This window comes from Amphimedon queenslandica, unplaced genomic scaffold (genome assembly GCF_000090795.2).
Source record: "Amphimedon queenslandica unplaced genomic scaffold, v1.1 AMPQUscaffold_11801_Cont13938, whole genome shotgun sequence".
Classification (NCBI taxonomy): Eukaryota; Metazoa; Porifera; class Demospongiae; order Haplosclerida; family Niphatidae; genus Amphimedon; species Amphimedon queenslandica.
This window is the reverse complement of record NW_003547959.1, coordinates 1-12,199: the sequence shown is the minus strand read 5'-3', so window position 1 is coordinate 12,199 and position 12,199 is coordinate 1. Positions and strand designations below refer to the sequence as shown.

The window sequence follows — 12,199 nt, the reverse complement described above, 5'->3', positions numbered from 1 at the left end:
TACACAATTAATAATAGTAACTTGGATAGATTATCTAAAAACTGGCTCAAACCCAGTTAGTATATTAATTACTTAATACATGAAATACTGTTAATAATAGCTAGCTACACTCTAATCACTTTATTTATTATTTTTAGGGCAGTAACTTCCAATTAATTGTTGCTAATAATGGAAACAATACATTTGGTATTGCACTTTATGTCAATGTGAGCATTGCATCAGCTACTACTGGAATAGGTTCATATGTTGATGATAATAGTGTACTAGCTGATCCTTCTTTCTTTCCATTTGGTACCACTGTAACCAATGCCCCTGCTATGATGCTTAATAGCAACATACCAGGGACATATATATTTTCAGTGAATGCTATACCACCAGGTATGACTATAGTACATGTATCAACTGTTCCATATAACTTGTATATCTTTTAGATCCTTGCAGTTCTGTCTGCTATTCTTGTAAGGCCAGACTTGTTCAGTTGGCATGTGAAGCTATGAGGATCAATGGAGAGGATGTACCAGCTTCTTGTAATAACTAATGACATTCCTTCTTATTGTGTTTTATTATTGTTTTTGTGATTAAATTATTTTTCAGTAGTGAATTACTGGTAGTCAATGTTAACAGTAAAGACTAGAGATATAGTTGTTATTATCCATTAATTTTTTGTCATGGATTATTGTCAATAATTAAACAAATAAATGCGAGACAAGGAAAGGAAGAGAAAGGGAGAGAGTAGGTTTTGATTATAAAATCAACTAAGAGACAGTACAACTGGTACTATATAAAAAGAAAGATCCTATTGAAACAGATAAGCTGTATTACTATATACTGCTGGTGGTAGGTGGACATGAATATACTTTAGGAGTACATGATGAAGTAGTGTTGAAGAATGCAAACATTGAGAATACCAGTAATTAGTGACAATTAAGAAATCATACCATTATCTATCATCATGTTACAAGCAGTATATGGTAATACAGTATGTACTAACACACAGAACATTTTACAGTCAATTATCAGTTTACTAATAGCAAAATGTTAATCCAAACATCTGTTGCACGGAAATTATAATAATAAGTATAGTTGTTTTAAAATCACACAAAAATGAGTGTATATGTATTTACTAACAATTATAACATAGCATAATTAATAATGTATCAGTATTTAATTAAGTAGATAATCATTGTGCTTTCATAAATTTAAAAAAAGATTAAAAAGACAAACAAGAAAGATAGTAATGGTCAAAAAAACACCAGAAAATGTCGTATACTATTAATAATAATAATAATAATAATAATAATAATAATAATAATAATAATGTTAGTTAATCTCTTTAAACCAGATATTCATTCTCTTTATCTCTGGAGTCTACCGGCATTACAGTCTGAGACTGTAGGGATCTTAAAGAGGCTGAGTATCGAAGCATTTGAGGAGCCTCTTCCTTGTCCTCTTGCGTTGCATAGAAACCCTGACGATTGCTCCTTACCTTGATACAAGCAATGACACACACTAGCAGTAGGAGTAGGAGGAGCCCCAGTACGACCACACCCACTATAATACCAACTATTGTTATTGTGTTGAAGAAACCAGTTGGAGCGGAAGATTCTGAGGGGGTTTCTGTGGATGTGGGCACGGGCATTGAAGTTGATGAAGGAGACGGAAAATCTAAAAATAAAATTATTATCTACCATAATAGCTGTAATTAACCAATCAGATTGCTTAAAGAGTAGCTTAATAAATTACTTATACTACAATGGAGATTCTTCTGGTATAGAAAAGTTACAAAAACTGTCAAATTGTATTTAATAATTTATCATTAACGTCGCGACTGGATGACTTAGTTAATAATCCAACAAAACCTCTACCACAGTATGCAATAAAACAGGTCTATTCCGGAGACCTTGGGACCCAATAATACCCTAGCTCCTGATTATGAACCTGTCCTTATTTCAGTGGTTCATTAATACACATTACTACATGTATTGTATTGGGAATGATACTATCCCACCTCATTATAGAGGTGTCCTTATTTTAGAGTGTCCACAATAGGAGGAGGTTATACTGTATATGCATGTACTTACCATCTTCAGTGACTGTTATGGTAATTCTTCCATTCTGAATGTTAATGTTTAAATTGTTGCTGTCCACTATTTTTAATGATAGGGTCAATGTTCTGTTCCCTTCATTAATGATATTATTATCATTAATATTCACGACTATTGGTTGCCGTGACAACGACCAACTAAAATCATTATAATTATCAGAAAAAATGAACAGTCCTTCTATTAAAAACGACAACAACGACAATAATAATAATAATAACAACAATAATAATAGACTAACCTTGTCTATGTGGTCTCTCAGCAGTAATAGACACATTAAAAGGAACTGATATCTCTCCACTTATATTAGATAAGAATACACTAACAGACCCAACACTTTCAGGTACAGTTATTGAAGTATCAGCAAAACCAATAGTAGCATCTGAAAATAAATGAATAAATAAATAAAATGATAATAACAATAAATGAAAGATGCATGAAAGTTATTATTTTACAAAATTTGATCATAAAGTCAGTGACAATTAAAGTTACAGGTGAATATATTAAGGTGTTACCAACACGCTAACACTTACAATCAGTATCAATGATATTGATATCAGTTAATGCAGTATCAAGACTGATCCTGTCACCACTGATTTGAGGTGAAGCCATTATTGTCCAGTTGATAGTCAGTAGTCTATTCCCCCTAACAGTGCCATTATTCAATATTAATACTGATCCACAACCAGGAACATTTGGAATGATATCCATTGAAGCAAAGCTATAATCCACATCTACAGTACATGTACAATAATAAATAAATAAAAACTACATACTAATAATGTTACTACATGGACTACCTAAGGTAGCATTTCCTCCAGGAGTGGCTGAAAGTGTCGGACTAACTCCATTAAAGGTTATATTATCATTACTTAATGTTGCACATAATTCAACTGATGAGGAATTGTCATATACTGTTACTGAAGAATCGATTGACACTGATACAGCTACATAAATGAAATATTAGCAATAACACTGATACATTAAGACTGATACTAACACTGATACATTAACACTGATACTAACACTGATGTATTAACACTGATACTAACCAGTATTATCCATTATATTGATCTCTATTGTATTATTAGTAGAAGACAGCGTAGCTCCAGTTACTGATTGAAACTGAACACTTATTGATTCATTATTCTCAATGACACTATCATTTGTAATATTTATTGTGATGCAGGATAAATCAGTAGTGATAATAATATTTCCTGATGATGCTAGACCAGAATAATCTAAAATAAAAAACATAAAAATACAAAATCAATCATTTTGAGGCATTATATGCATGCTCAATGGCACATGGCCACAAATTCACCAAATTACAACCAAAATTTAGCAATTTACCAAATTTAACTTCCTCCAAAATTCCCCACCATACGGTAATTATCGATTAACTCACCATCTGCATCTCCAAAAATAAAATAGCTAACATTAACACCAATGACTCCGCTCATTCCATTCATCATCAAACATATCTTAACAACTGATCCTTCAGCCACTGATATCATAGAATCATTTAACACTGATACTATTAACTGAGCTATAGGAGGAAGAGAAACAGTCATGTATACCTGTACAGGCTAGCCTCTATATAATGGACACTTTGAAAGTGTCTCTGTTATACAGAGGTGTCCTTTATGTGGAGGTTATTTTATACAGTAAGGAATGTAATTGGTACACTAGGTGCTGTCCGTTAAATGGAGGTGTACACTATAGAGAGTGTCCATTAAGAGAGGCTATACTGTACAGAAAAGACTAAACTTACAAGGTATGGTGATGGTTGATGTGATGGGGTCCATTAGTATCACATTGGGTGTGGCCGGTGACAGGCTCCACCCAATAGTGACAGACTCCTCCCCCTCAGGCATATCATTATCAATAATCATAAATGAGGTACATTTCATAGTGTCGCCAGGTTCAAATAATAAAATATCAGTTGAAGGATTAATATCTATAAGATACATGATAATATTAATAATGATAATAGTATAGGTACTTACCATCAGTGCTGCTAGCAGTAGCTGTTACATTAAATGATGTAGAGTGGGGTCCATCGGTACTAGCACACAGAATGATCTCATCTCCTTCATTTAGTGTCATATCAGTGTTATTAATGAATACAGCAATAGCATCATTCTCTATAAATAAATTAATAAATAATAATTACAATGTACATGTACACATGGCATGCATAAAGTTGCTCTAAAATCAGGCCAAAGTCCCAGTACTACAGTACATGGTCTCAGGCCAAATTTCACCAAAAATAAGAAGGTGAGAACTTGGCATTTTTATTACATTTTCTGATACATATTGATGTCCTTATGCTGTGTAGAAATTTTGAGCTGATTCCGACTTAAATTTTTCAAGTTACGGCCATTTAAAAAAAACGTCAAAATTCTGAAAAATACTCAAGGCTATAGCCCATGGTTTTTTCCAAAAAATGGCTCCGAAATCACCCCAAATTTTTATTACATTTTCTGATACATATTGATGTCCTTATGCTGTCTAGAAATTTTGAGGTGATTTGGACTTCAATTTTTCAAATTACGGCCATTTTAAGAAAACGCCAAAATTCTGGAAAATACCCAAGGCTATAGCCCATGGTTTTTTTCAACAGATAGTGGGTGTGGTCACATACCTAATATGGTAAACGACACATTTGACGGAGTGAATGTCACATTTGGAGATTCAAACATTATAACTGCTGACTCATCATATTCGGTGATATTGTCATTAATAATGGAGACTGTTATATTGAATACTGTCACAGTAGGATCAGTGGTATTGATGGTGAGGGATGATGGTATCAGATAATCTAGAAATAAAAGAAAGAAATAATAATAATTATCATTATTATAGTATTGTTATTATTATTATTATGGGAGTTTAGCTCCATTAATTTTAGTATTAATTTTGTTATAGCGTACACCTCCATTTAACGGACAGCACCTAGTGTACCAATTACATTCCTTACTGTATAAAATAACCTCCACATAAAGGACACCTCTGTATAACAGAGACACAGTGTCCATTATAGCAAGGCTAGTCTGTATAATTTTAAATTAGGGTCTTAAAAATGCCACACCAAACCAAATGTACATGTATTCTGACTAATAATTAGTACAGTCAATCATTAAGTGTCTTACTAACCAGTTCCATTTAATGCCCCTCCACTAGTTATTATATTAATAGTTATGATGTCATCATTTGACATCATGAGGTCTTCGGAAGATAACAATAAAACAAAAGATGCTCCATCTGTCTCATTAACAGTGATATTAGAAGGAGCTACTGCAAACTCAACTTGACCTAAATAAATGAAATAAATAAATATAAATAAATAATTAATATTGGTGGCTTTAATGAATAATACACTTACCATTAACTATTAGCGATTGAAATGATAATAAAATAATAATATTTATAATTAGCAATCTGGTCCAACTCATCCTAAAGTGAGAGAGAGAGAGAGAGAGAGAGAGAGAGAGAGGGGAAAGAGGGAGAGTTTGTGTATAAGAATAGTAAAAGATACAAACACACATTCCAATCATAGTTGTGGTCAAGTTAACATAATAATGACACACAGTCACTGATGAATCATGAACACACACACACAAGAATAAGTACATGTACAGTGTAACTAAATAAATGAATTAATAATACCATAATATACTGGAAGACATGGTGTGATTCCTGTTTCTATACAATAACACCTTTATATAAAAACATGTACAAGTACAGATGTACATGTATGATTAAACTATAAGTATAACTGATACATGAACAAGATATTAGCTATTGGTCTGAGATACTTTCAAACACTATATATAATATATCATTATGATTATATATATATAATTCAAATTAATCTAAATGAATATTATTAAACAATAACTTAAAGTTATCAATATTTCACCAGGTCCATAATACAAAGAAGGAACACTCACCTTATCATGTATGGAGGAGAGTTGAAGAGAGAGACAGAGGGAGAGGAGGAGAAAAGATCTTCAAACTGTTGGCCCTTCAATTGGAATTCTCATTCAATGACTTGTATGGAACTGCCCCCTCATTATTCAATATTACACTAAATCCTTTTATTTAGAATTACATATTATACGGTAAGTAGGTGGGCTCAGTGGGCGTAGTTAATTATCAACTTGTGGGTGGGGCTGAAACTGCGGCGCAAAGAAAGCTTCGCCTATGGAGTCAATTTCTTTGTTCATTCTTCGTCTCTCCTTCCCACTGCTACTAGTCCTGTCTAATGGAGTCCTTTCATCTGCTCCTGGCGACACTGGCGGGTACTGCTTATCCAACTCGGCTCTACCGGACTACCCGCAAACGGTCAAACGGTTAATGGACTCCTGGAGCTACGGACTACTACTGGGGCCCGGCGGAGTCTGGAGCACCATTGATGCTGATAATGACAATAAAACTGTACGTATATACCCGGGCTTGTAATGGATCCTGTTATTGTTTTAGTGTTTATTGTATATTGTATTGTATTAGCACCTTTAGCTGTATATAGTGCTAATGAGCCCAATTGTGGAGGTGAGAAATGACTGAGAAATGATGGCTTCTATTGTGGTGGTAGCTGATTATGAATTATGATAGGAGGGGATGGAGGCTGAGTATTGGGTTGGAATTGTATAGCTATTGTAACAGTTGATTTATTAGTATGTTGTTAGTATCATGTTGTGTCTGTTATAATAAGCAATCATTGACTGTTATGAGTCAACTGGGAATAGAGAGGGGCCAGAGAAAGAGGGAGAGAGATGTTCCTTCTATGTACCTCAATTTGGAGGTTAGTATAAACTTTAAGTTCATTTCTTGTGGTTAAGTTCACACTTGTAATGTTGGGGCTAGTAGAGCAACCACAATGTGTTCATCAATCAGTGATTATGATGATTTTTGAGTCAATTATGTTTTGGGAAATATTCTCAATTTCTCATGGAAAGTGTATGAATCAGCACTTCTTGTATACTTCAATGCTTACTAAGCTACCCATAGCTACTCATGTTTGTCCAATATTTTGCTGATTCATACATTATTATAATCACACACTATTGCACTCTGAACCTTACTAACTGATAATAATGGATTGCATATATTTCCTTTCTCCTCTTCTAGTGGTCCCCAGTTCCTCTTGAAACCTGCCGAGAGAGAGTCAGTATTTCAGAACCTCAGAACCTTCCTCAGGACAACTGGCTCATAACCCAATACATCAACAAGTCCATACCTTCGCAGTACAACAATGAGCCAGTCACAATATTCATTAACATAAGCTACATACTGGACGCATCTTGTGCTAGTGTGAACTGTATCCCTAATTTCCAGTTGCTCTATCATCTCTCCAATGCTAGTGACAGTTCACTGGCTTCACACAGGCCTGGGTACTCACTGATCAGTAATGTCAGTTCTGTGGATGACGTGACACTTCACATGAAGACTTTCTCTTTTAATTTGAGTCCGGCAGATACAGGGTTTTATATTGCTATTAGAGATATAGGTATGAACAATATAATGATGTATTGTAGTGGAGCCATTATCGAATATTCAATACTAGTAAATGTTAATATAACTGCAGTATTAGTAGCAGTTCATAATGCTCTTTCATTAGCAGTGTCGATTGTTAATATTCTAATGTTAGAAGTATCTGCTTTATAATACTAATAGTGTCACTGATATTTCAATGTGTTATAATACTAATAGTGTCACTGATATTTCAATGTGTCACTGGCAGTATATCTTATAATGCAAGTTGATGCTGTACTGTATCCATCATTAGGTGCTAATATTACCATAACTCGTCTATTCGTCTATCGTTTGATTGGTCCCGCTATGCAGTCTGGTCTAACCCTGTTCCCTGAGACCCCCGCCCCCACAACTGATTGCATTAATATAACAGGACTCTGTGTCGCTAATGCCAATACCAGTACTGGGTCCCTCCCTGTACTGAGTTTGAATATCAACGGCAGCTGGAGCTATGATGATGTGTGTATGTGCATACCTGGACATGAACTGATGCTCATTGAAGGAACTAATCAATGTCAAGGTAATAACAATAATGATAATAATAATAACAACAATGGCAACAAAAAGGACAGCATAATAATAATAATAATAATAATAATAATAATAATAATAATAATAATAATGATGATGATGATGATGATGATGATAATAGACCTTTAATCTTAGCAATTTTTTATAGTGTACACCTCCATTTAACGGACAGCACCTAGTGTACCAATTACAATCCTTACTGCATAAAATAACCTCCAAATTTTAATATATCATTTTAATCATTGATTCCATCATTCCTCTCATTATAGCGTGTGCTCCATCAACATACAAGTCCACTCTATCAAACACAGTCTGTACATCATGTCCTCCCAACTCAGACAGTACAGTACACGGCTCTAGTGTCTGTCAGTGTGACAGTGGCTTCTATAGGGCACCTAATGATGGACCATCTATGCCATGTACTGGTAAGAGTGTAATGTATTAGTGTATGTATGGCAATGTGAAGCTGTGAAAAGTATTTTATTATAGTTCCTGATGTATATACATGTTCTTAAGTTGTAGAGAAAGTTTGAGCTGGTCCTGATCAAGTTTGGATTTTTTATAAGTTTTTAAAATTGCTCCAAAATTGGGTCAAAGTTCCTATACTATAGTACAGAGAATTTAGCCAAATTTTGCTAAAATTGAAAAGTAGAGAATTCTCCATTTTTTTAATTTTCTAATACATACATGTATTTATATTATATTATTAATTATTATTATCATTAACAGGTCCTCCCTCAGCTCCTGTTGGTATATTAGTGAACGTTACCACCAGCACCTACTCACTAATTAGCTGGGGCACCCCCGCCAGCACTGGTGGTAGAACTGATGTCTATTATGATATCTATTACTATAGCACTGCCAATGCCACTAGGGTCAAAGCTAACCCTCAGCCATTATACGCTACATCATACAACTTCACTGGGCTCTCACCACTGACCACTTACCTGGTGACTGTATCCGCTGAAAATGGAGTTTCCAATCAGTCTTCAAGCACTCAGAGGTCTATCTTTATAGCAATTACCACTCCTGAAGGAGGTAGGAAGAAACTGTTATTATTATTATTATTATTATTATTATTATTATTATTATTATTATTATTATTAAGAGGATGAGCATAAGGAATCAAATCAATATACATTGTCTAGATACAGTAGTTGGAAACTTAGAAAAAATTTAATATAATAATATTTATTCATTTATTTATTTATTTATTTTATTTTATTATTATTAATAGTTCCGATGCCAGTAGTTGGTGTCAAGGTCCTGTCAGGTGGTCAGTATGTTGAATGGAATGTCTCATCATCAGCTCATGGTGTCATCACTATGTATGAGGTCGTCTTTTATGCTGACCTCAGCGATCCTTCTCGTCGTGGTCGTTATATTCCAGTGCCTAGTGATGTCACTGTCTATCAGGTCAACATTACTAGGGACTTTCCCTCCAGTGGACAACCTGTTTATGTATCTGTGAGTCAGCAATTAATAATATTATTATTATTAATTGTTATTAATTATTATTAAATAGGTACGTGCCTATACTCAAGTTGGTCCTGGAGATTGGAGTGAACCAATTGTGTTTTCTCAAAGTAAATAATTATTAATGATTAAATTTATTAATTAATATTATTTTATTAATATTTATAGCCAATTCATTAGCCCCCACTCAAAAAAGTCCATCATCAACTACAAGTATAAAAATAATAGCAACTGTGACGTTATCAACAACAAGTGGTTTGGCAACTACCAGTGTCTCATCATCAAGTATGTTACTTATTAATGTCGTCATATAAAGCTAGAGTATTACAGTGTCCTATGCAACCCTCCATGTGTTTACTGATGTCCTTGATCTTGTCTCTTTATTGACTCAAGTAGACAGGACTGCCACAATGCATGTTACTAATATCCTTAAAATGAGCTCCTTTGTGGTTTAAGATTGTTTACATAGTCAAGTACTGCAGCTCCTTCACAGTTTATATATATAGGAGATTGCACTATCTTTGTAACAAGAGTAAAATTGGAACTCTTCCTCACCTTCCTTATAAGGGAGTAACCAGCTACTTTGTTTCTATCCTCAATAATAAATCACCCACTTAACAAAATAAATCAACTAAAACTCTTGTTGCAAGCCAATCTCCTGTAAGTAAAACTTGAGTTTACATTACTCCAGAAAAATTTTTGTGGGGGCATTGCCCCCTTGGCTCCCCCTTAGATCCACCACTGACTGTACTTAATACCAGTTATTTTATATTTTAGGTCAAATACCTGGTACTACAGATCAATCAACGACCACACCCACTGCCACACCTACTGAATCCGGCTCTAATCCAGTAGTCAGTATAGTAGCAGTACTGGGCGGAGCCATAGGAATACTATTAATAGTAACACTAGGAGCAGTTGGGTATTTTATATTTCGTAAGCTGAGACTCAAGTATATGGCAAAGGAGGAGACTGACCACCATGTCCCCCTCGTTAAGTATGAGGTGGTGTCGGGAGAAGAGGAGGAGAACAGGGTACAGATTAACCCTCTCGCTGAAGACAGTTAATTTTTTACTATTTTGTGATAAAACGGAAAATCAATATTTTCTTAATTTTGTTGTGTTGATAGTTAATGATTGTGTTTTAGTACTTATTGCGATTATTTTTTGTTAAATTTGCAACTATTTTTAGCCAACTAACCTCTTATTTTGAATTAAATGTTTAAAATTTTTAATTTCACAGAGATAAATTTAAATTCTGCAAGTTGACGTACTTTACCTTAAAATGGTCACAAAGGCAATATGAATATGAATGGATAATTCAATATGAATGGAGAAGACATAATGAATGTCAACTATCAAAAAGAGTTAAGCAGACTATACATTGTTTTTGTTTATAGTCAAACTCTGGCAACTGATGATTAAACATTTTAATTTACAAGTACATGTACTTTTTATTGGCCATTACTGTACATGTACAGTGTATGAAAATCACTTAACTTGCATCACTTTTCTTTACAATACCTGATGTACATGTACACTGTGATTGTTTCTCACATATTTCCTATAATTGTGTATATCCTCAAAGCAGTTTACGTTCTTACATATTTGCTGTCTTTGTGTGATAAATAGGATTAGGGAAGAATGCAAACATTGAGAATACCAGTAATTAGTGACAATTAAGAAATCATACCATTGTCTATCATCATGTTACAAGCAGTATGTATTAGTTAAAGCACCGTTGAGAGTAGGTTATGGAAATTATTGCACGAGGGGCGGTCGAGAGGAAAATGTAGCAATTATGGTCAATAGGAAAGCCCATACATATTATACGGTGCAGTACTACATATCAGGGTTGTTGCAATGATAGTTCTAATGGTAATTAATTAGGTAATATTACTTTTTAGCTGTAATGGTAATGGTAATTGTAATGGCTAATTTCGTTCTATTGGCAATGACAAATGGTAATTAATAGTAGAGATAAGGTAATGGTAATGGTAATAGATAATTGCATGGATTAAGCAAGATGGTGTGTTGTGTTACGGTGTTATCACTATACTATCAGCAAGAGTATCTTGCTATCAGTCACTGGTTCTTAGTGTTAACTTGCTAACTAGAGTGTGACAGTTAGCATGTGCTCTTTTATTACCAAAAAATTTGAAAAACTCCTTTTGAAGTTAACTCTACTTTACATGTATATTAACATTAAGTTTTCTTAAATAAAATTACTATTATAATCAAAAGTTTTCAGTTTCTTGCAATTTTGTGCTAATTGTAATGCAATGTAGTACACTTTCTAAAGTAATGGTAATGGTAATTCAGGTAGTTTCAATTATAATGTTAATATAATTGGTGGTATAACTTATAAATTGTAATGGTAATATTATATAATGAAGTTTTTTGTAAATAGTAATGATTAAAAAACAAACTAATTGACAACAACCCTGCTACATATTTCAATAGTGCTACATTTCCCTACCATGCGTGTTATTGAAGTTGTAGCACTGGCGGTGCCTTTGATCCACCCACGCATCATACTACAAATGGTAA

The 12,199-nt window shown here is 33.9% G+C and overlaps 2 protein-coding genes across 2 annotated transcripts; one reads left to right on the top strand and one right to left on the bottom strand.

Annotated features, from left to right (window-relative positions):
• Nucleotides 1-1,019: 1,019 nt before the first annotated feature.
• Nucleotides 1,020-6,148, bottom strand: LOC109588869 (uncharacterized). Its single transcript, XM_020004973.1, has 13 exons — nt 6,059-6,148; nt 5,491-5,561; nt 5,262-5,420; nt 4,750-4,926; nt 4,112-4,249; nt 3,877-4,062; nt 3,511-3,651; nt 3,155-3,343; nt 2,903-3,049; nt 2,636-2,836; nt 2,344-2,484; nt 2,082-2,282; nt 1,020-1,665 (listed from the first exon to the last, which is right to left on the bottom strand). Exons 1-13 carry the CDS (start codon nt 6,064-6,066, stop codon nt 1,334-1,336), a joined length of 2,091 nt encoding a protein of 696 aa, XP_019860532.1. The 5' UTR covers nt 6,067-6,148; the 3' UTR covers nt 1,020-1,333.
• Nucleotides 6,149-6,252: 104 nt separating this feature from the next.
• LOC100638404 (ephrin type-A receptor 4-like) lies at nt 6,253-10,884 on the top strand. The gene is made up of 9 exons (XM_003390789.3): nt 6,253-6,545; nt 7,239-7,617; nt 7,897-8,163; nt 8,444-8,599; nt 8,904-9,212; nt 9,412-9,641; nt 9,700-9,760; nt 9,819-9,935; nt 10,428-10,884. Exons 1-9 carry the CDS (start codon nt 6,312-6,314, stop codon nt 10,715-10,717), a joined length of 2,043 nt encoding a protein of 680 aa, XP_003390837.1. The 5' UTR covers nt 6,253-6,311; the 3' UTR covers nt 10,718-10,884.
• The last annotated feature ends 1,315 nt before the right edge of the window (nt 10,885-12,199 follow it).

Bases quoted from the DNA above. Each gene is read 5' to 3' on its own strand.
- LOC109588869 (XM_020004973.1), bottom strand. The intron at 3,344-3,510 runs GTGAGTTAATCG...TTTTTATTTTAG, and splicing joins TATTTTTGGAGATGCAGATG to ATTATTCTGGTCTAGCATCA. The intron at 2,485-2,635 runs GTAAGTGTTAGC...ATTTATTTTCAG, and splicing joins CAATATCATTGATACTGATT to ATGCTACTATTGGTTTTGCT.
- LOC100638404 (XM_003390789.3), top strand. From the start codon at position 6,312: ATGGAGTCAATTTCTTTGTTCATTCTTCGTCTCTCCTTCCCACTGCTA. The intron at 7,618-7,896 runs GTATGAACAATA...ATCCATCATTAG, and splicing joins TATTGCTATTAGAGATATAG to GTGCTAATATTACCATAACT. The intron at 8,164-8,443 runs GTAATAACAATA...CTCTCATTATAG, and splicing joins AGGAACTAATCAATGTCAAG to CGTGTGCTCCATCAACATAC.